This window comes from Dendrobates tinctorius, unplaced genomic scaffold (genome assembly GCF_039654945.1).
Source record: "Dendrobates tinctorius isolate UK_male_01 unplaced genomic scaffold, ASM3965494v1 ptg000034l, whole genome shotgun sequence".
NCBI lineage: Eukaryota > Metazoa > Chordata > Amphibia > Anura > Dendrobatidae > Dendrobates > Dendrobates tinctorius.
The window spans coordinates 12,497,510-12,516,514 of NW_027361702.1; the positions used below are offsets into that span (position 1 = coordinate 12,497,510).

Here is a 19,005-nt window from a genome sequence, read left to right on the forward strand (position 1 = left end):
TTTATGCCTAATTCATTGTCATTATTCTTTGTTGCACATGTAGTTACGATATAATTCGCCTCCATGAGGTGAACAGGTAATGCTCGGCTGTGGCTACAAGTACCAAGTGCATGAATTGTGTACGGATGGATTCTGTGATTTGTATTTTACTTCATAAAGTCTCAAGTGTTTCTGGAATGATGGACCATCGTCTTCTGCAAACTCTAACGTGGTCCCGTTACTCCTGGAGCATCCCAGTGAGCAGTTTCTGTACTTTTTTGGTTGTGACTGAAGCCCGTAATAACAGCCATGATCTTAGATTTCCACATTTCACTCACACAAAAGAAGCTATTTGCATCTTGTGGATAAATTTCCAAAACCTTTATTACAAATGATTCATAATTTATACAGTCCTCAAACAAGAACATTTTCAGATTTCTTTACTTAACCACAGAAAAGATCAATCATACATGAAAACATTTACAGCCATCATTTTTATCACGATGTATTGCACAAGGGCAGATTTGTTCCTTCAATCTATACATTGGCTAGACTGGATGTTCTACAGAAATCAAGATAGCTTCTGATGACTTCTGATGTGACCAGACTGAAATGTCGAGAGGCGCAATTGAGTTCCATTCCTTTTTTTTTTATGAGCTTGATTTATTTTTTCTTAACATTCATCAAACCATTTATTCCTCATGGATGTTAAAGAGTTTAGCTACTTCATTCAAGTCGGCATGATGCTCACCATCCTTAATTATCTGTAAAGGTAAATCACAGGCACACAATGAAGATAGATGGTAGATCCAGAGGTCCATCTGAACATTACAAATGATGAAAATGGGCAGCAAAGTATTAAGATACCTATATATGCAGCGAACATACTGTACCTGCCTTCCTTCATGTACAAGAAGTTTTAACAAAAAAGAATACATGGGCAAAAGTTAACTGTTCCTTTAATGACTATTTAGTTATTATTGACTACACCATGTACATATGTCGTGCCCCACTGTGTATACAGCTAGGTCCATATATATATTTGGACAGACGATATTTTTCTAATTTTGGTTCTAGACATTACCACAATGAATTTTAAACAAAACAATTCAGATGCAGTTGAAGTTCAGACTTTCAGCTTTCATTAGAGGGTATCCACATTAAAATTGGATGAAAGGTATAGGAGTTTCAGCTCCTTAACATGTGCCACCCTGTTTTTAAAAGTGACCAAAAGTAATTGGACAGAATAAATAACTGTAAATAAAATGTTCATTTCTAGTACTTGGTTGAAAACCCTTTGTTGGCAATGACTGCCTGAAGTCTTGAACTCATGGACATCACCAGACGCTGTGTTTCCTCCTTTTTGATGCTCTGCCAGGCCTTCACTGCGGTGGTTTTCAGTTGCTGTTTGTTTGTGGGCCTTTCTGTCTGAAGTTTAGTCTTTAACAAGTGAAATGCTTGCTCAATTGGGTTGAGATCAGGTGCCTGACTTGGCCATTCAAGAATATTCCACTTCTTTGCTTTAATAAACTCCTGGGTTGCTTTGGCTTTATGTTTTGGGTCATTGTCCATCTGTAGCATGAAACGACGACCAATCAGTTTGGCTGCATTTGGCTGGATCTGAGCACACAGTATGGCTCTGAATACCTCAGAATTCATTCTGCTGCTTCTGTCCTGTGTCACATCATCAATAAACACTAGTGACCCAGTGCCACTGGCAGCCATGCATGCCCAAGCCATCACACTGCCTCCGCCGTGTTTTACAGATGATGTGGTATGCTTTGGATCATGAGCTGTACCAGGCCTTCGCCATACTTTTCTCTTTCCATCATTCTGGTAGAGGTTGATCTTGGTTTCATCTGTCCAAAGAATGTTCTTCCAGAACTGTGCTGGCTTTTTTAGATGTTTTTTTTAGCAAAGTCTAGTCTAGCCTTTTGATTCTTGATGCTTATGAGTGGCTTGCACCGTGCAGTGAACCCTCTGTATTTACTTTCATGCAGTCTTCTCTTTATGGTAGATCTGGATATTGATACGCCTACCTCCTGGAGAGTGTTGTTCACTTGGTTGGCTGTTGTGAAGGGGTTTCTCTTCACCATGGAGATTGCTCTGCGATCATCCACCACTGTTGTCTTCAGTGGGCGCCCAGGTCTTTTTGCATTGATGAGTTCACCAGTGCTTGCTTTCTTTCTTTCCCAAACTGTAGATTTTGCCACTCCTAATGTTGTAGCAATTTCTCGGATGGTTTTTTTCTGTTTTTGCAGCTTAAGGATGGCTTGTTTCACCTGCATGGAGAGCTCCTTTGACCGCTTGTTTCCGTCACAGCAAAACCTTACAAATGCAAGCACCACACCTCAAATCAACTCCAGGCCTTTCATCTGCTTAATTGAGAATGACATAATGAAGAGATTGCCCACACCTGTCCATGAAATAGCCTTGGAGTCAATTGTCCAATTACTTTTGGTCTCTTTAAAAACAGGGTGGCACATGTTAAGGAGCTGAAACTCCTAAACCCTTCATCCTATTTTAATGTGGATACCCTCAAAGGAAAGCTGAAAGTCTGAGCTTCAACTGCATCTGAATTGTTTTGTTTAAAATTCATTGTGGTAATGTCTAGAACCAAAATTAGAAAAATGTTGTCTCTGTCCAAATATATATGTACCTAACTGTATACGGCTTGAGTTTTGTAGGAATACTGGAGGATGAGGCACGGTACTCTATGTCTGGGCAAAAAGAAGAGTATTCTGGTGGACATTTACAGTAAAAACAAATTGTGCTAGGGTTAGAAAACGACTAGTGCTGGCCGGTGAAGCGAAGTGGAGGGGACATGCTGGGCCACCATGGGGCAGTGAAAAGCCCTTATAAGAGGGATTTTTGAAACAGTTTTACGAGAGTAAAAATTAGGCAGTAACAGATCTCTAGGGATGAGTAAGTTTTTCCTTCTGCTTTCAGGCAGAAGGGGGGGATATAAAATGAAAGCAGTAGTGAACAAGAGAGGAGTGGCAGATTTTCTGCAACATTAGGTACTTTTTCAGTGCATTTTTATTGCTTTTTATATGGAATTTGTGTCTCTTTTTTGATATTTCATTTTAGAGTACTATTCATGGAGTGGCTGGTGAACTAGGGAATTGCTAACGGTTTGGTGATGGAATCGGTTGGCCTGCAGGTATGCTGTATGGGTTAATGCTTGGGCACGGTTGGCAGATATATTTATTAGGTTGGCTTGCGCATTAACTTTAAACAAAGTCTGAACAGGTTGTGGCAAATATCCCATTGAGGAACCAGTGGTCGGTTAAGGTGGTTCCCATAAACCAAGGAGCAACTAAAATATCCATTGGGTGCTGTTATCTAGCTACAGTCAGTTCTTGCTGTCCTTTAGGCTTATCATACAGTCCTGGACTGAACTGGAAAGGGTGAAGTAAACTATAGTAAGGGGAGGTCAAGTGAAAGCCCATGAGAAACAGCAGGTTGAATGTTGAATTGAGCATATGTATAGAGAGAAGCATTTGAGAGCAGTCTTGTAAAAAGATACAGAACACTGTTAAAACAGAACCAGAGTCAGAAAAAAGGAGGCTTAAAAATCAGAGCCAGTGCGAATGCTCTTAGATACATGATGGAGGTTGAGGGATTAGTGTGATAATGTGTAAAGTAATAATGATGGTGTGGACCCTGAAAGAAACCGCAAATTACTTTGTGTTTTATCAGCCTGATTTTTTTTTTTTTTTTACTTTTTTTATTGGAAAATAAATAAAATAATTCACAATAATCAATAAAATGTTGTGTCCATTATTCCCGAATGACAGGCAAAATAAAATTAAACCCTCCAACTGCTTTCAGTCATACCTTGCGTGCGATCGGCATGCGGTTGAAGACGTTCCAGAGCACAATGCCTACCACCACATTATCTCGAAGGTAGAAGACAACTCCCTTTCCATAAGAATCTCCCTGCTGTGCTGGAGAGGGAAGCGAAGGAGTAGTGGCAGCGCCGTCGCTCACTGGTAGCACCGCACCTTGATCATCACTCTCGGAGCGGATCCCAGTGCCTACATCATACAGTGACAGCCACTTAATATAATCACTAGTTATATGGGATATATCTGTCAGATTGAAAAGATTTTACTATTCACTCTGATCCGTATGATAAGATTGTGATACGCATAATATATATATGTGTTAAAATTGTAGCCAGGAAACCAGGCTACATAATAGAAATGATGTAAAATAACCCTATAGGACACATATATATATGCAGGACTGTAAAGGGTAACTGTCAAAATTGAATAGCAACAACAAAAAATGAACGACCAACAGCCAAAAAAACCCTAAAAGATAATAATATTTTATTGGTATACATCATAAAATGAACACAGGTTCACATGTAAAGGGGGGTCAAAAGGCATAAAAATGGCGAAAAAAGCCATGCATGTTGTCTACACCATACAGGAATCATATTTCAAAGAATCAAATTAGCCATAATTGGTTCTTCAAAAGGCAGTTAACATTAGTCATATGGCCATCAAATAACGGCCAATAGCATATGGTAACAATAATCACATAAAAATCACACAATCCCTACAGTTGGTCTGTCAGTCACCTAGAGGCAATAAAGCATATATACAGCACCAGTGTGCATAAACATCCATATGGACCGACCTGACCCACTGCAGATAAATGAATAGAGAACCAAAGTAGTGGCATGTATAGAGTATAACAGCGTTACCTGAATGGATGGGAGACAGACACGCAGGCTAACCCCGACGCGCGTTTCGGAGCAGGGCAGCTCCTTCCTCAGGGGGCGTTCATTTTATGATGTATACCAATAAAATATTATCTTTTAGGGTTTTTTTTGCTGTTGGTCGTTCATTTTTTGTTGTCACTCTGATCCGTGTGGAGCAAATGTACATAAAAAGTAACAGATATCATGAGTATTACAGAAAATGGCAGACATCAACGTGGAACCCTCAATTAAATCTTTGCCTTTCACCTGGGGTATAAAGGCCAAATTTAGTAATTATATCTCTACATATAACATATGTCTGGGGACAGGTATATGGCACTAAGGGAGCATTATATATAGTCTTTAAGGATCGCCTGGTCTGCCATCTGTAATTTTTAGTGGGGGGGAGATAAAAGCAGCCAACCTGTCGTAAACAATTAACTCAAACTAAATCAGGTCTCTCTTCATATTTACTGTAATGCAAATATAAGCAAAAAATTAAATTTTTAAACTCTCAAAATGAAAAAAGACAATAAACAAAAAAAATTTGTATCATCCCCTTTTTCCCCCATTTAAAAGATACACAATCCACAATATTACTGCATTGATAAAATCCAGCCCATCTAATTAAATAAAAACAAAAAAACAACCCACATAGTAGACGACTTAAAAAAAACACCTAATTGTGCATAGTGTCAGCTTCCTAAAGGCAGCACCATACACCCCATGGTTTCCTCTGTCCCCCAATGAAGCAATGGTAAGCAACCAAAAATCCTGTTTCATAGTGCCCATTGTGTAGTAACTAGTGATGAGCGAGTTTACTTGTAGCTCGGGTTTTCCCGAGCATGCTCAGATGTCCTCCGAGTTTTTTGGCGTGCTCGGAGATTTAGTTTCTGTCGCCTCAGCTGCATGATTTATGGCTGCTGGACAGCCTGAATACACGTGGGAATTCCCTAACAAACAGGCAATCCCCACATGTATTCAGGCTATCCAGCAGCTGCAAACCATGCAGCTGAGGCGACAGAAACAAAATTTCCGAGCACGCCAAAATACTCGATCACCCGAGCATGCTCGGGAAAACCCAAGCGACGAGTATACTCGTTCATCACTAGTAGTAACCATAATTCTCCAGATCACAACAATTTCAGCAATACAAAACATGTATACTTTTTTTTTTTGTTATATATATATATATATAGTGGGTACTTAAAGTATTCAGACCCCTTTAAATTTTTCACTCTTTGTTTCATTGCAGCCATCTGGTAAATTCAAAAAAGTTCATTTTTTTCTCATTAATGTACACTCTGCACCCCATCTTGACTAAAAAAAAACAAATGTAGAAATTTTTGCAAATTTATTAAAAAAGAAAAACCGAAACATCACATGGTCATAAGTATTCAGACTCTTTGCTCAGTATTGAGCAGAAGCACCCATTTGAGCTAGTACAGCCATGAGTCTTCTTGGGAATGATGCAACAAGTTTTTCACACCTGGATTTGGGGATCCTCTGCCATTCTTCCTTGCAGATCCTCTCCAGTTCTGTCAGGTTGGATGGTGAAAATTGGTGGACAGCCATTTTCAGGTCTCTCCAGAGATGCTCAATTGGGTTTAGGTCAGGGCTCTGGCTGGGCCAGCCAAGAATGGTCACTGAGTTGTTCTGAAGCCGCTTCTTTGTTATTTTAGCTGTGTGCTTACGGTCACTGTCTTGTTGGAAGGTGAACCTTCGGCCAAGTCTGAGGTCCAGAGCACTCTGGAAGAGGTTTTCATCCAGGATATGTCTGTACTTGGCCGCATTCATGTTTCCTTCAATTGCAACCAATCGTCCTGTCCCTGCAGCTGAAAAACACCCCCATCGCATGATGCTGCCACCACGTTTCACTGTTGGGATTGTATTGGGCAGGTGATGAGCAGTGCCTGGTTTTCTCCACACATACTGCTTAGAATTATCACCAAAAAGTTCTATCTTCATCTCATCAGACCAGAGAATCTTATTTCTCATAGTCTGGGAGACTTTCATGTGTTTTTTAGCAAACTATGCGGGCTTTCATATGTCTGGCACTGAGGAGAGGCTTCCGTAGGGCTACTCTGCCGTAAAGGCCCAACTGGTGTAGGGCTGCAGTGATAGTTGACTTCGTGGAACTTTCTCCCATCTCTCTACTGCATCTCTGGCGCTCAGCCATAGTGATCTTGGGGTTCTTCTTTACCTCTCACCAAGGCACTTCTCCCACGATTGCGAAGTTTGGCTGGATGGCCAGGTCTAGGAAGACTTCTGGTGATCTTAAACTTCTTCCATTTATGGATTATGGAGGCCACTGTGCTCTTAGGAACTTTGAGTACAGCAGAAATTCTTTTGTAACCTTGGTCAAATCTGTGCCTTGCCACAATTCTTTGGCCAGTTTCTTTGACCTCATGATTCTCATTTGGTCTGACATGCACTGTGAGATCTTATATAGACAGGTGTGTGCCTTTACAAATCAAGTCCAATTAAACACAGCTGGAGTCCAATGAAAGTAGAATCATCTCAAGGAGGATCATAAGGAAATGGACAGCATGTGACTTAAATATGGGTGTCTGAGCAAAGGGTCTGAATACTTATGACCATGTGATATTTCAGTTCTTTTTTTTTTTTTAATTAATTTGCTAAAAATTTCTATATTTCTGTTTTTTTCCCCAGTCAAGATGGGGTGCAGAGTGTACATTAATGAGGAAAAAAAATGAAAATTTTTGAATTTACCAAATGGATGCAATGAAACAAAGTGAAAAATTTAAAGGGGTCTGAATACTTTCCTTACCCACTGTACATAAAAAAAAAAGTATACACATTTTATATCGCTGAAATTGTTGTGACCTGGAGAGTCATGGCTACCACACAATGGGCACTGCAAAACAGGATTTTTGGTTGCTAAAAATCTTCATTGTGGGACACAGGAAACCATGGGTGTATGCTGCTGCCGCTAGGATGCTGCCACTATGCACAAAAAAGTTAGCTCCTCCTTCACAGTGTACACCCCACCAACCGGCACTAGGATAATCAGTTAGTGAGAAAGCAGTACGAGAAATAATATGTAAAAGAGAAAGAAAAACACACAAACTCAAACTGTAACAATATAACATAGTAAAGAGAGCTGTTAAACTTGGGAGGGTGCTGTGACCCCCAATGAAGGCTCCAAGAAACAGATTTTACAGTAAGCAACCAAAAATCCTGTTTTCTCAATTGCTTCATTGGGGGACAAAGCAAACCATGGGACGTCCCAAAGCAGTACCCAAGGGGAGGGAACAGCAGAGACTCTATTCAGGTCGGAGAACCCATGACTGCAGCCTGCAAGATCCTTTTACCTAAACTGGCAACCGCCAAAACGTAGGTATGGACGATGTAAAATTTGATGAACATGTGGATGGAGGACCAGGTTGCCGCACTGCAGAGAAGCCGGGCGAAGGACCTATGGTGTACCGCGGGGGGTCCCTACTGCCCGGTTAGAGTGCCTTAAACCCAGCAAAAGGCATTCTGCTCTGACCTGGTATGCCTCCAAATTGCCGACTGGATCCAGCGAGCAATCGTTGCTCCGGAGGCCGGAAGGCCTCAGTGCGCACTAGGGTGACCGGATCTCATATGGGGGGGAAAAAATGTCACAATCTTGTGGGATTATCGTTTTTTGATCCCACCATTACAGACAATGAAAAGTTGTTAATGGCTAATAAATTGCTCAGTAGCACAGATGAACCATCAGAGCACGCTAACCTACATGAGTTGATAATTTTACATAGTTATCTAATCTATTCTAGAGCTTTTGTTAAAGTAGTTTTTGAAACGTCAGAATATAATGCTCGGCATTTGCTTACAACTTGCAGGACATATTGCTTTTGTTCTTCATCTTTTGTCAGAAGGTCGTTAAAGTCGGTTACTTCCTACCTCTTTTAATTTTTCTTTCCTAACTTTTGGATTTACAACCCTAGCGTGCTCTGATGGTTCATCTGTGCTACTGAGCAATTTATTAGCCATTAACAACTTTTCATTGTCTGTAATGGTGGGATCAAAAAACGATAATCCCACCAACTCTGCATTCAAATACCACAAATGGTTCGAAAATTTGGTCAGGGCTATTTCTGCAATGTTGTTGTCACATTCTTTATAGTCTAACAGACTATGCAAAATACCTAAATCTTAAAATACCTCAATTTGGATTTTTTCAAACTTTGAGCGACGAGCGGCACGGGTTAACGTCGTTTGATCGAGCTCAAATTTTGGCTCTCTCAATATGTGGAAAGGGGAATCGTTTTGTGGGGTCCAGACGGACAAAATTCCGACATCGATTTTTTGCGGTCACCCTAGTGCGCACCCTTAGTAAAAATAAAGAAAGAGTCGGTCAGATAAACGCACATCGCCCTGACCAGGTCCTGGAAGGACCGTATTGGTGGAAGAAGTGGTCCAGTTCTCAGTGAGATCAGGGGAGAAGGGATATAGGATACCGAGGCGCTTCCCTCTTTGAAAGCGGCTGGTCAGGTTGTTCTGTTCCCTGGAGACTAGCTCCTCAAATTCTCTATGAGGTGCAAAGACTTTAGGAGCTGATCTCGACCGTCTTAACAAAACCGCCTGTTCTGTGGGTTCCGTAGTGCGATGTTAAAAAGTCTGGACCATGTTTCTCCTATCAGAGGTCTGGTGAGAATCCGGGTATGAGTAATCCTCAGACAGTACATCCGAAACCACCACAACTGACTCTGGGGAAGAGGACCGAGAAAAAGATGCCCGCTGGCGGAGGCCAGGGGGAGAAAGGGAGCGGGAGAAAGAAGAGCGACGCTCCTGTCTAGATCTATTATGGTCCTTGCTGGTAGGCACAGCCGGAGAGTCCTGCGATCTGCTAGGAACGGACAATCCGTCAAGAACGGACACCAGGATCTGGGACACTCTGGAGAGATGCGTGACAGATTGCAGCAGAGAGGTAGTCAACACTGGGATAGGGGCACCACTCTCTCCTGGGGCAGTAGGGGACTCCCGGGTAGCAGGCACGGGAGGGGGGGGTTGGGGTCGCTGCAGTGCTGACAGAAGGTGGAGGACTGACTTGAAAGGAGTTTACATTAACATGAAGAGCAGACAAAGAACAAAGAAGAGGAAGCAGGGGGGCAAGAGCGTTCTCCTTTAGAGTTAGGCATGATAAGAAGCAGACCCACTAACTGATGGTGCTGCAGGTCCTACAGAGATGAGTCACCTTCCGGGTTGCAGCTGCAGGAAAATGACGGCCATAGAGAGGGGGAGGTGGGCTGGCAGTGCCAGGAAAGGGCGTGCAGACGATGAGCTGCAGAGAAAGAAGGGTGGGCGTGGGCTGAAAAGCCAGCTCACTGAGGGAAGAAAGGGGCGGAGCTAATCGCCAGAGCAAGAGGCAGATGGGAAAAAAAACTCTCAATGGTGCCAGGAGTGGGCGGAGTTAGCTGAGAAAGGAGCGGGGTCAAATCACAGGACTAGGCCGCACTGAAGCCGGGGCCTAAATTAGTAGCAGAGGTCCTGGGAACAGGGAAGGGCGGTGCCTGACAGGTAAACCTGCGCCACCAATAGCCAGAATAAAGGTAAAAAACAGGCCCCATAGACTAAAAACCCCATCTAACTACGAGTCCTGAATAAAAGATGAGGGGCAGTAAGACTTATCCATCCTCTTCTGTCCTCTTCCTCCATATTCCTCTATGTCTTCTTATCTTGATCTTTCTTTATCCTCTTCTTTCTTCATAACCTGAATCTTCTCCTCCAAAACCTCTGGACTGGAACCTGACGAAAGAGAGAGTGAGAAAGGGAGATCTGCCTTGCCATCCTGAGGATGTCCGAAAATTTAAGTCTGAGGGACGTCCATGCCTCCTTAAACTGACAGGCTCTGGTGGGTGAGACGGAAGGAGACGGGGGCCAGGACCAAAAACTGATCACCTAAACACTCTTCTGTGTTTGGGCTTGGAGTCCTGCCGGCTAGACATATGAGGATACAGTGGTGGCAGTACACGCCATACTCAGTCTCTATGTGAGAGTACAGTTGTGACTGTTCACATTGTATCCATCCAGAGGTAGGGGACAAGATCCATCTGAAAAAGAAGAGAAGTTACTGGAAAACGCCGAAAACCAAGGTAGATATGGACCTAGTGAAAGACCCGTGTCCACTTCCTACTGACACCAAGCTAAACTGAATATCCTAGTGCCGGTCGGTGGGGTGTATACTGTAGAGGAGGAGCTAACTTTTCTTTGTGCATAGTGTCAGCCTCCTAGCGGCAGCACCATACACCAATGGTTTCCTGTGTCCTCCCCATGGTTTCCTGTGTCCCCCAATGAAGCGACAGAGAAAAAAAAAAAAAAAAAACTGTTGAATTGCATTTTTTTTTTCACCATTTCAGTCCAGTTTTTAGAAAAATTAAAAACGTAAAATTGTCTGCGAGGTCGATGGATTAACGGATTGACTATACTGTGCTCCTGATTGCTTTCTCATCACTTCCTTACCGCTTTCCTCTGCGGCTCTTTTCGGAGTGTCTTTCTCTGTCGCTTTGGCAAACACTCCGACTGTAGGAAGTGCGCTGTCAACAATGCCGATGGCTTCATAGCCGACATCAGGACCCAGGTCGCTCCTGAAGGAGAAACAGAAGACGGCAAATCTCAAGATAAGATTTTATTGGATTATATCATTTAGTACAAAACATTAAAAAATAAAATCTTTGTTTTTGGATAAAAATACAAAGTCTGAAACTAAGGATTCATGAAACCGCTCACTAATGTTCACCATGAACGAGGGGCTTTACCGCTGTAGATGCCAAATATTAACCGCACAAAACCAAGGAAAGATTAAATAAAATTGCTAAATTTTAAACAAGATAAAAAAAATCAGTATAAATAAATGTGCACCAGATCTGCCCTGAAATTATACGCAGCCTTTAACTGCTACAAATTGCAAAACCCTTCACTTCTCCAGATCATCCAAAACTCATTAATAAGAAACTGTAACAACAAAAATAGTAAAGAAAAATAAAAAAATGCCACATCACTGCGGTGCTCCACGGACATCAGTTATCTTCTCCTGAACACGTTTCCTCTGTGTCACCACTTACCAGAACATGGATTGGTGCCAGTAAGGTTTAGCGGCTCCAGTCATGTTTTCTCCCGCAAGACGTCCACTCACTACGGCGTGATCGTGGTGCTCCACTCGTCTCCTGCCAAGCTTAATGTCATAGAAGCAGGCCGCGTCCCCTGCCTATAAAAATACAAAAAAATAACAAGGAATTTGAAGTACATAATAAACAATACATCTACAATAGTGTTGAGGGAGTATGCTCATATCATAGAATCGTAGAGTTGGAAGGGACCTCCTAGGTCATCTGATCCAATCCCCTGCTCAAAGCAGGATTCATTAAATCATCCCAGACAGATGTCTGTCCAGCCTCTGTTTGAAGACTTCCATTGAAAGAGAACTCACCACCTCTCGTGGCAGCTTGTTTAACTCATTGATCACCCTAACTGTCAAAAGGTTTTTCCTAATACCTAATCTATGTCTCCTCCCATTCAGTTTCATCCCAAATATAGCAGTATCTGCACATGCTTGTATATAGCTGTATCTGAGCATGCTCAGGTGCGATGAGAGTGTCGTGGGGGCACCTGAGCATGCTGGCTCAACACTAATCTATAGCCATCCATCATTGTACAGCAAAGGGTCATTTCATTGCAATAAGGAATCAGAGGATCTGGTTGTTCTGATAAGTTGGTTTTAGGCTACGTTCACATTACATTGGGGACACATGTTTGTGGCTCCATCTGAAGCTCTGGAAAAAAAAAGTAGGGACACGGTGGTGAAATAGTCATGTAGACTGGTCAAACCTGCATGAGATGCGCAGGAAATGACCCATGAAAAATAGATTGTGCTCAGCAGCGCATCATCTGGTGTAAACAGGACCTGTGCTGCAGAGAACAATCATCTTTGGTCCAAATTATCATTGCACCCAACAAGTGTTTTGTTCGATCAGCAGTCTGTTTACACTGAACGATCATAAAATGAGCGCTACTTGCATGATAATCATGCAGTATAATTACACCCAACTGTCTTAAAACATCTGGGTGGTCCGACGTGTACTTTGCAGTAATGTTCTAACCTATCACTGGATAGTGTAGAGGGAACGGGATGCCGGCTACCAGTCACAACCGAACTTGCTAAACAGAAGGCAGAAAGGGTTTATTACCATTTCTGCCATCCTGAACAAGAGCTGTGTACACAGAACAGAAAGTACGGCCTCCTCTGCACCCAGCGATCATGGGATTGCTAGGTGCAGAGAGGGTGCAAGAGCTACTGGGTCTTAGGAGTCTGTTCTGCAGCCAGGAGGTTGACTTTTCCCAATAATAATAGCTAATAATCAGCCCCAATTATGGGGGAAAATGGGTTTAAAATTAAAAAAAAAAAAAATAATAGTATTTAAATGTTGAAATGCTCGTGCAAGACCTTAAGGAGGGCACAATCTTTCAAATAACAGAAAAACAAATAAAGCATGAATACATAAAACCACCATTAATTCAAATTTCTTTTACAAGGCCCGACACCGTGTTCTGCACTCCCAATCACGCGCAGTGCGCCTCTCTGAAGATGGAACGAGTACACCTGACTTCAGAAATCAAAGGAGAAAGATGCCGCGTGTGTGAGATAAGTACGGCGCTGGCGATGACGCCGGCTCTTGTAATTCATTTATCACTCCCACAGGGGCGTTGTAACATGCTAAGTGGGCCGACCAGTCTGGGGACACTAACGCCCCCCGTCCAATAGTCAAGCACCTCATATCATAAATGGATTTTAGAAATACTTTTTTTAAAGATCTGTTTATGTGTGTAATGTAATACAGGGACTGTTAGGCAGGGAATTTATATATGCAGTCATAACCCCGGTGGTTCTGGGGCCATGGGGGGCCTGACAGGTTCCCTTTAAAAGTTTATCAGCAATTTCTCATTTTTTCAACAAATCTACAAAACCTGTTTCTATATGGACCTATTCAGATTTAAATGGACCTGGAGGGGCCTTCATATTGGAAACGCTCAAAAAGTGAGGCCATTTTAAAACAAAAACCCTCAAATACTTCAAAACTGTTGTAAAGAAGTTTTTCAACTCTTCATGAGCTGCACAGGAATTAATGCAAAGTGGAATGAAAAAAATCAATTTCAATTTTAACCACTATAATCTTGCTTTAGCCTCAAATTTTTCACTTTTGCAAGAGGCAACACCAAAAAGTAGACCCTACAGTTTGTTACCCAGTTTTAGTTTGAGCGCAGCGATGCCCCACATGTAATAACAAAAAGTTCTGTTTGGACGGAAGGAGCAATATTTTAATTTTGAACACAGATTGTCTGAAGTAGATTGTGGGTGATGTCACATTTGCACGTCCCCTAAGGTGCGCAGAAACTCCCTACAACTGACCCCCATTTTGGAAACTACACCCCTCAAGAATTTTATCTAGGTGTCTCGTGAGGATTTTGAAATGACAGGCATGACACAGAATTTGATAACATTAGGCTGCCATAAGTGTTGAATTTAAGTGCTCGCTACTCCAGTTTGGGCAATCCCCATGTTTTTTTTAGGTGTCTAACAGTCGCAAAACATGTGGGGCAGGGACTCGAGCATGTCACTCAAGAACTCGTGAAACTCTATGCATACCCGATGACCAGACGCAAAGTAGAGTGGCGAGCACTTGCGTTCAAAGCTAGTCGTCATATAATCATTTTATTTTATACTTTTGTAAAAACCCTAACCCTAAGCCCAACCCTAACCCCAATCTCAACACCGACGCAACCCCAACCCCCAACGACAACCCCAACCCCCAACGACAACCCCAACCCCCAACGACAACCCCAACCCCCACGACAACCCCAACCCCGACGACAACCCCAACCCCGACGACAACCCCAACCCCGACGACAACCCCAACGACAACCCCAACCCCGACGACAACCCCAACCCCGACGACAACCCCAACCCCGACGACAAACCCCAACCCCGACGACAACCCCAACCCCGACGACAACCCCAACCCCCAACGACAACCCCAACCCCCAACGACAACCCCAACCCCCAACGACAACCCCAACCCCCAACGACAACCCCAACCCCCAACGAAAACCCCAACCCCCAACGAAAACCCTAACCCCCAACGAAAACCCTAACCCCAACGACAACCCTAACCCCAACGAAAACCCTAACCCCAACGACAACCCTAACCCCAACGACAACCCTAACCCCAACGACAACCCTAACCCCAACGAAAACCCTAACCCCAACCCTAACGACAACCCTAACCCCAACAACAACCCTAACCCCAACCCTAACACTAAGCCCAATACTAAGCCCAACCCCAATCCTAAGGGCAGAGAAATAAATAAAATAAAAAAACAATGCAAGGGGATAACAGTGATGATTTACTAATTATTGGACTTTTAATCACTGTGATAGAGCCTATCACAGTGTTCAAAAGTCTGGAACCAACAGGAATAGCTTAGTTACTCACCGATAACGGTGTTTCTCGGAACCCATGACAGCACCACAGAGAGAGGGGATCCGCCCTTCAGGGACAGGAACCTACAGATAAAAGGGCGGTACCTCTCCTCCGCCTTCAGTTGGTTACAGAGCATCAGAGGGTCTCCAGGTTAGTTAAACAGAAATATATGCACAACATTATAATATTGTTATGTATCAGAAGCACCGTGCTTAAACGGAAATACTCTACAAACAGTAAAACATGCTCACCACACTCGTGAAGGGGAAGGGAATAAGCGGGTGCTGAGAAACACCGTTATTGGTGAGTAACTAAGCTATTCTCTCTCACCCATGACAGCACCACGGAGAGAATTACAGAGATTGGTAGCTTAGGGAGGGACCACCGCCTGAAGGACCCTTCTCCTGACGGTCAGGTCAAACGTAGAGGCTAGATCTAATCGTTAGTGCCTGAAAAAAGGTCGAAGGTGATGACCAGGTGGCCGCCTTACAAATTTGTTCTATCGATACGTCAGAACTTTCAGCCCATGAGGTCGCCATCGCTCTTGTGGAATGGGCTCTCAACCCTACCGGGATGGTATTTCCACTGGATGAGTATGCCAGGACAATCGCATCCCTTATCCACCTTGCCAGGGTACTCTTAGATGCTTTGAGTCCCTTCCGAGGTCCCTGGTAACACACAAAGAGAGAGCATTCCTTCCTATATTTTTTGGTGGCCTCTAGATACTGTACTAGGCACCTCTTCACATCTAAGGTGTGGAATTTTTCTTCTCCCTTATTTTTAGGATTTGGGCAGAAGGAATGAAGGACTACATCTTGGGACCTATGAAAATGTGATGACACTTTTGGTAGATAGGCCGGGTCAGGTTTTAAAATGTCTATCCGCTAGAATTTTTGTGAAAGGTGGCCCTGCTGATAAAGCTTGCATATCGCTCACCCTGCGAGCTGATGTTAGTGCCACCAGAAGCACTGTTTTTAACGACAGGATTCTTAGGGATGCCGAGTGAATAGGTTCAAACGGAGGGCCCATTAGTGTGGACAGTACAAGATTCAGGTCCCATGATGGTAATCTTTGACTAGCTATTGGCCTAGATCTGGTTACAGCCTTAATAAATCTTGCCACCCAAGGATTACCTGCCACATCATGGTTATAAAGGGCGCCTAAAGCCGCTACTTGCACCTTTAATGTATTGACCGCTAGACCCTGTTCTAGGCCCCTTTGTAGAAATTCTAGGATCTTATCAATGTGAACCCCGTCCTGAACCTTTACCCCCGAAGTGGATAAGAATTTTTTCCACGTGCTCTCATCGTAACCGGTTTTCTACTTTTTTGTAACGTAGTTATCAGGTTCTCGGAAAAACCTCTATCTCTCATCAGCGTCCTCTCAAATTCCATGCAGCTAAATGGAGGTTCCCTGCCTGAGGGTGTAACACTGGGCCCTGCGATAGCAGGTCCGGGAGATCTGGTAGGATCCATGGGTCGGTTATCGAGAGCATTCTTAACCAGGAGAACCAAGTTCTTTTGGGCCCGAAGGGGGCTATTAATATCATTCTTTCCCCGTCCTCCCTGACTTTTCTTAGGACTGCTGGAATAAGCATGATCGGTGGAAAGGCATATATTAGGCTCTGTGTCCATGGGAGCATGAAGGCGTCCAGAGCTAGAGGATTCCCCCTGACGTCTAGGGAGCAGAAGGTTTTCACTTTTTTGTTTCTGAAGTCAGCAAACAGATCTATGTCCGGGGCCCCCCGCATTTTTACGATCTGCCGAAAAACGGACCACTTTAGGACCCATTCCCCTTGCCATAATTGGGTGCGGCTCAGAAAGTCTGCTCTTTGATTCTCCGTGCCTTGGATGTGTAGCGCTGACAGAGATAGCAGGTTTGCCTCTGCTAGTTTGAGGACTCTGGAGGATGTGTCCATTAGGGCTCGGGACCTGGTTCCCCCCTGATGATTTATATAGGCTGCTGTGACTCGATTGTGCGAAAATATGCGGACATGATGACCTTGGAGCAAGGGTAGGAAGTGTGTTAATGCGTAGCCCACTGATAAGAGCTCTTTCTGGTTTGAGGAGGCTTCTAATTCTTGACCTCCTCACGCACCCTGAGCCACCTCGTTGTTCATGTGTGCTCCCCATCCTGTGGGACTTGCGTCCATGGTAACTATGTGTGTTATTTTTGTTACCCAGGGGATCCCTTTGGAAAGGTTGTCTTGGCTTCTCCACCAGGCTAGGGAATGAGTAGTTTTTGAATTTAGGGTAATACGACCCTCTAGGTGTCCCCCTACTGCTGACTGGTTGGCTAGTACGTCCCACTGGAGATCTCTCATGTGTAACTGAGCCCATTGGACTGCTGGCAGGCAGGCCGAGAGAGAACCCAGCAGTGACATAGCTTTCCTTAATGTCATGGAGGGATTTTGGATTGCTCTTGTTACAATTTGAGCGATTTTCTCCTTCTTGCGGTCTGGGAGGCGGCACTCTTGAATGTTTGAGTCCAGTGTTAGACCCAAGAATTCCTGCACTCTGCTGGGCTCCAACCTTGACTTTCAGATTTAGGAGCAAGCCCAGGCCCTGTAGTGTTCATCACCCTGTCCCTCTGTTCCCAACATTTTTGAGCCAAGCTGCTTGCTATTAAAAAATCGTCTAGATACGGGATTATTATTATGTCTTGCTCCCTTATATGGGCCATCATTTCCGCTACTATTTTGGTAAAGACCTGTGGTGCTATCGATATTCCAAACGGCAAGGCTCTGTACTGGAACTCTTATCTCGCCCTTTATCGAGACGGCTAACCTGAGATATTTCCTGGACTCTTTGTGAATGGGGACGTGATAATAGGCGTCGCTGAGATCTAACACTGTCATGAAGCAGTTCGGGAAAAGGATTTTGGTGGTGGACCTGACAGACTCCATTTTGAAGCTTTGATTCCTGACGTATCTGTTTAATTTTCTTAGATTTATGATTGTCCGAAACGTGCCGTCTGTTTTGGTCACCAGGAAAAGAGGGGAGTAGAACCCCCTGCCCCTTTCCTGCAGGGGAACCTCCTTGAGAACTCCTTTTTTTACCAGGCTTAGGACCTCGCTTTCTAGGGCTTCCTGCTCTTGCGTACTGGATCTCAGCGGAGTCATTACATACTTTTGAGGTGGAAGAGAGAGAAAGTCTATTCTTAGGCCCTCCTGGATTAGGTTTACTATCCATGTGTTGTTTGAGATTCTCTTCCAGGCTGGCAGGAAAAGGGTTAACCTTCCCCCCACCCTGGGCGAACTGTCACTTAGAGGGCTTTTTGTCTCAGGACGAATTACCAAAGAGGAACCCTCTATCTCTTCTCTTGTCGTCCCACTTTTGTTCCCTCGGTGGTCTCCTCTGAAAAAACTTCCTATTCCGAAAGGGCTTTTTAAATGCTGCAGGCCCCAAATTTGGGAACCCTTTCTTCTTGTCCCCCGCTTTCTGGAGGATGTCGTCTAACGTCTCCCCAAAAAGGAATTTCCCTTCACAGGGGATTGAGCACAGTTTCATTTTAGTTTGTAGGTCCCCATGCCAACTTTTAAGCCATAGTGTTCTACGGGCTGCGTTTGAGATTGTTGCTGCCTTGGAGGACAACCGAACTGAATCGGCCGATGAGTCCGCTAAGAAGGCAGCTGCTCCCCTTATTGCTGGGATAGAGTCTAGGATTTTATCCCGTGGCGTCACTTCCCTTAGATGCTTTTCGAGTTGGTCAACCCAAACCATTAGGGCTCTTGAGGTACATGTTGCCGCTATGGCTGGGCTGAGGCTACCTCCAGCTGATTCCCATGCCCCTTTAAGAAAGGTATCTACCTTTTTATCTAGGGGATCC

The 19,005-nt window shown here is 43.8% G+C and overlaps 1 protein-coding gene across 2 annotated transcripts in view; it reads right to left on the reverse strand.

The window, feature by feature from the left end:
- Positions 1-345: 345 nt before the first annotated feature.
- Positions 346-19,005, reverse strand: part of AIFM1 (apoptosis inducing factor mitochondria associated 1) — a 62,785-nt gene continuing 44,125 nt past the window's right edge. For both annotated transcript variants that reach the window (XM_073573107.1, XM_073573106.1), the window contains 4 exons: positions 11,764-11,906; positions 11,162-11,286; positions 3,820-4,019; positions 346-743 (listed from right to left, as the gene is read on the reverse strand). In XM_073573107.1, coding sequence (XP_073429208.1) covers positions 672-743; positions 3,820-4,019; positions 11,162-11,286; positions 11,764-11,906 — 540 coding nt within the window. In that variant the 3' untranslated portion in view covers positions 346-671. The remainder of the gene's footprint in view (positions 744-3,819; positions 4,020-11,161; positions 11,287-11,763; positions 11,907-19,005) is intronic.